General features: G+C 53.0%; 2 protein-coding genes across 7 annotated transcripts in view; one reads left to right on the top strand and one right to left on the bottom strand.

The window, feature by feature from the left end:
- The window catches only part of LOC122267172 (uncharacterized), a 258393-nt gene that overhangs the window by 99700 nt on the left and 153693 nt on the right, over positions 1-5000 (bottom strand). The window lies entirely within an intron of this gene.
- The window catches only part of LOC122254879 (clotting factor G beta subunit), a 20013-nt gene that overhangs the window by 8286 nt on the left and 6727 nt on the right, over positions 1-5000 (top strand). Inside the window, exon 2 of the mRNA XM_086536590.1 lies at positions 4653-4717. Coding sequence (XP_086392716.1) covers positions 4661-4717 — 57 coding nt within the window. The 5' untranslated portion in view covers positions 4653-4660. The remainder of the gene's footprint in view (positions 1-4652; positions 4718-5000) is intronic.

The raw sequence follows: 5000 nt of genomic DNA, 5'->3' as shown, positions 1-5000 counted from the left end.
AAGACGTGAACCCACTCACTCTAGCTCTAACCCTTGGACTCGCAGCCTTTGGTCTCGGACATCCTGTTTCAGCGCCATTGCCTTCGGTTTGGCTGCTGAGATCTTAAGCCCGACTCTAGGGCATTCCTCAGACATTAGATCCAGACAACGCTGGGTCTTTCTGACTAGGTTCTTATTCTGTCTCCCAGTAGAGATAATTGCCAGATCATCTACATATGAGATGATCTTGCACCCCACTGGGAGTGGAATGTCGAGGATGCTTAACATGAGGGTGTTAAATAGAGTCGGGCTAAGGACCCCCCCTTGTGGAGTGCCATTCTCCAGGGGTAAGTGCCTGGAAAGATGACCTTGGAACTTCACTCTGGCAGTTCTGTCCCGAAAATAGTCACCAATCCAGGCAAGCAGTCTGCCCTTGATTCCCTTGCGGATCAGGACCTCTTGAATGGCGAGTGGGCTCGTCAGTTCAAAAGCCTTCTCCAGGTCCAGGAAAACAATGACAGATCTGGTGTTGCTGACAGTGCTCAGTAAGGTGGCCATGCTGTGAGCAGTACTCTTACCCCTTGTGAACCCATATAGGTGTTCATGTGGAGGTCCCAGCTTCCATTGGAGCCGGTTCAGTACCATTCTCTCTGCCTTCTTTCCCAGACAGCTGAGTAGAGAGATCAGGCGGTGACGGCCCGGCTCCTTTGGTTTAGGGATGGGAACTATGTCAGCCCTCTTCCAGCACTGTGGTAGTGAGGAAGTCTCCCAGGACTTGTTGATGAGATGCAAGAGTGCAAGCTCACCTTCAAGTCCTAGGTGGGAAATGATGGGGTAGGAGATCCCATCACAACCCAGGGCTGACCGCGAATTGGTCTTATATGTCCGTTGTAATTCCCTCAGAGAGAACATGGCATCAGTATCATCAGGCTCGACCGCCTTTTCTCTGATGAGGCCATACCTGCCTGGAAGCAGTTCCTCTTGGCATGCCCTCAACTCTGCTGGTGGCCCGGCGCTACTTGTTCTAGCAGAGAACTCGAGTGCCAGTCTCTCCGCCTCCGACCGCGGGTCATTGTGGGTCTTTCTGGGGGCTGAGCGATTTGTGGCCCATCTGATACAGTTCCACAGCTCTGTAAGGGAGGTTTGGTGGCCAAAGGACTCACACCACTCCAGCCACTTTTCCTGCTTTACCCTCTTAGCCGTTTCCTGAGCATCCATGAGAGCCTCTCTCAAAAGAGCATGGTTCTCAGGGTTTCTCTGTCTGCGGAAGTGTCTTCTGCATATATTGATTCTGTGGTTGATCTCCTTAATCTTATCATTGTAGTACCAGGCTTCTTTGAAACACCTGGACCATGGACGAGTTTTTGGAATGGTCTCTGAGGCTGCCTTGTCTATGGCATTAACTAGTCTTGCCTCAAGTGTATCCACATTATCATTAAGTGAGAATTCACTGGTTCTAAGGCACCTGGCCAGGGCCTCCTGGAAAGCTTTCCAGTTGGCCCTGTCCACCTTCCATCGAGGATTGTGCTGGGGCACGGGTGCCGGGCCAGCATCCAAGATGGTGGTGACTATCCCATAGTGATCGCTCGTAGCAGTGTTGTCCACAGACCAACTAATTTTCTCGACCAGGGTCGCAGTGACAAAGGTAAGGTCAAGGACCCCCCCACCCCCGCCAACGTGCGTAGGCTCCTGGTTGTTGAGAAAAGCAATCTCGGGGCATGACTCAAGCACTGCGGCTATGTGATAGCCTGCCGCATCCCTGCTCCGCATGGGAGCCAGGATGGGGTGGTGGGAATTGAAGTCTCCCCCTATGAGAATTAGCTCGTGTGCCGCAGCAGCACAGACTTCACTAATATCTAAGCTCCTACAGGTTGGCCTGCAGCTTGAGGGGACCCCCAACCATATGGATCTCAACGGCAAGGAGTTCAACACCTTCTCCACACTGCACAGGATCGGCAATCAAGGAGCAGGGGATAGTCGACTTCACGAGGGTAATCAAACCTCTGGTGCCTTCATTAGAGGGCAACACAAAGGGATGATATCCCGAGAAGTGAAGAGTGTCTCCTGTTAGAGTCTCCTGGAGCATGACAATGTCAGTGTTCCGAGATCGCACGATCGCGTGGAGAAGGGCATTCCTCTGGGAAAAGCTATTGATATTCCACTGCAGTATGCTTAGATTAGGAGCCATTGTGCTAATCTGAGTCCGTTAAGTCTGCGTCATCAATGACATCGACATAATCGGTCTCAGTGTCCGAAGCCCCAGTGTGGGTAACGTCAGACATTTCGGAGTCTGACAACTCCTTGGTGAGTTCCTCACTGATCGTGATTTCCTCACTGGACTCGTCACTGTCGTCAGGACAGGTCGAGCCATTAGAAGGGCTGGGTCTCCTGGGAGGTGGAGAACCTCTGGTCGCCTAGACCTTCACTCTGGATGGTTGTGGCTTCCTCGCCCTTTGGGGTTTGGGTTCAGGCTCTGCCAGTGTGGTCTTGGCCGCGGGTTGAGTGGGGAGACAAGTCTCGCCCTGGGGGTTTGTGGGGAGAGGAGTCTCGCCCTGAGTTGGATTGAGTGTAGAGGACTTGGGCCTTACATCCCTTTCCTTCAGGGCAGCGACAGTCTGGGTCATTGCCGTCACGGCGACCTTGACTGCCTTCTCTGTCTCTTCACTGGTCCTTCCCAATGCTGTCGCAACTGCTGTGATAACTGCCGTCAGCAGGAGTGTCAAGTCATTCTCTGTAAACAGAGTTTGACTCTCCGCTCTTGGGGTGGCCTTTGGTGTGTTCCCAGACCCCTTCTGGGTCTGTTTCCGTCTTGGAACACTCACCAGGGCCGGAAACTCCTTTGTGTTGGAGGTGTCCGGTGGTGGTTTTGTTTTGGGCGGTGCTTCCTTCCTCTTAGGAGGGGTGGGAGCCCTTACCCCTTTGTTCTGCCCCCAGACATAAGTGCCTGGAGGGGCAGGAACAAAATCTGGTCGTTTTGCAACGACCTCTTGCCGCCGAAGAGCCTCTTCTTTCCTAACGGAACATCCAAGGCTCCAGGCGTGGTGCTTTTTGTGGCAGTTGGGACACTTGGCAGTAGTGTCCCGCTTGCCGTCTTTGTGTGCTGTGAGGCACACCTACGTGCTGTGTGCCTGACTACAGACACCACACTTTGGCTTTGCACAGCAAGTGGCCTGGTGGTGTCTGTACTTCTGGCACATGAAGCAACGAGTGGGTCTGGGACATATGTCCTGAGGTTGTAAAGGAGCCCCAATTACCAAGGTCCAAGGACGCAACTAGGGCTCCCTTCAAGGTGACCAGGACTTGCCTGGTTGGGTGCTTCCCTTTGGAGAGTCGGGAAGCTCCCACCACCTTGGGATGGGCATTGATGACCTCAAGGTCATACATCAGAGGGAAGCCAAGAAGCACCATCTTGGACTTCCTCTCTTCAGAAGTCAGGGCCGCCAGACTCACCTTCCGCCCATCCAGGAGCTTGTCAGTCTCCTGGAGGAAGGTGAGAGTGGCTTGGTCCTTAGGGATGATTATCATGCCTTTATCTCTGGCAATTCTAATCGTCAGACGGCGCTGTCACTGGGTTTCCAGAGCCCGTACCATTTGATAAGCGTTGTCGAATCCCTCAGGCTTAGGGGGAACCCTAAATTGGGGAAAACGACGCGGGGCTACAGACTCGCCCTCTGAGTCCGTAGCCGGCCGAGGACACTTATTGCCTGTATTCCGAACCGACGCCGGAATTTTGGCAGTGGGGCCAACAGGGTTGGAGGGTCCTGTCTGGCTTCCATTCTTAATTTGACTCGTCTTCTGAACCGACGCCAGAGACTTGTCAGTGCTAAGGGCTGGTTTGGAGGGTCCAGCCCGAGGCTCTTGGGTAGGCTTTCTCTGAACCGACGCCAGAGCCTTTCCCAACTTTCTACTTTTGTCACCAAGGACCTTGGAAGGCTCCAAGGTGACAGCCTTAGTCATCTTTGTTCCAGGTTCGTCAACGTGGGGGTCAGTCAGGTTTTTTTTGTTTTTTTTTTGAGAAAGATACCATAGGAAAAGTGTTTCAATTCATCCTCCCACGCCCCCACCCACCACGGAGTCCAACAAGCGGAAGCTGTGCACTGAGACCATGCTCAGAAGCCATAGGGGTGGTGGGAGGATATACGCAACCCCGCCTCGCATTGATGGCACTCGCAATTACATGCGATTGCCTGCAAGACAGGGCCTCCTTGACCCTAGCCTAGCTCAAAAAGAGAGACCAGCCGATTAACCTAATCGAGCCGAGATCAGGCCACCCGTCTTGCTGGAATAGAGGACCAAAGAGGTGTGTTGCTGGCCGCAGGGCGTACTCATACACGGCATCGCTCAACCTCCAGGACTCCCGTCTCCCAGCGCACAGGTGCGCCACGCACAGCAAACACGTGGGCAGGTGTGTGCCCCCCTGGGGGGAGGACCAGGGGGGGTGTGATCCCACCTATTAGATCAGCACCTAGGAACACTAAGTCATCCTTCCTCGGAGAATCAACCACTAGAAGGCCACCTCAACGGGAGGGAGAGACTGGCTAATTCTAGAACGGGTTCGTCCGAGGAAGGAGTTCAAGCCCTCGCGCCACGACAAGGCGGTTCCTTTTTGCGGGGGGCCGTTTGAAAACCACTGCTGCAAGATCTCTCTCTCATCCCTAAACCTTGCCTTTCAGGAGCAGCAATGCGGTTGGCTGTTTTGCTTTTGTTGGCGGCGCTGACAGAAGCCTCCTCTCGTCAGGTAAGGCGAGAAAGAGACTGAGAAAAGGAGAGAGAGATGGAGAGAAAGAGGGCAAGGGATATAAAGATATAGATGAAGAGAAAGAGAGAGGGAGATAGATAGAATGACAGATAGATAGAGAGATAGAAAAAAACTTTGACACGTTTATTGAGACAAGCGGTTACTTACATTTCAAATGGATGAGGTAATATAGGTTATCCTCGCCCCAATAGAGAGAGAGAGAGAAAGAGAGAGAGAGACCGAGAGAGAGAGAGAAAGAGAAAGAGAGTAAGAGAGAGAGAGA

The sequence above is a fragment of the Penaeus japonicus genome, unplaced genomic scaffold (genome assembly GCF_977035675.1).
Source record: "Penaeus japonicus unplaced genomic scaffold, GWHDUDI00000001_assembly GWHDUDI00000004, whole genome shotgun sequence".
NCBI lineage: Eukaryota > Metazoa > Arthropoda > Malacostraca > Decapoda > Penaeidae > Penaeus > Penaeus japonicus.
Note: the sequence above shows the minus strand (reverse complement) of the source record. Positions and strands in the feature narration are given on the sequence as shown.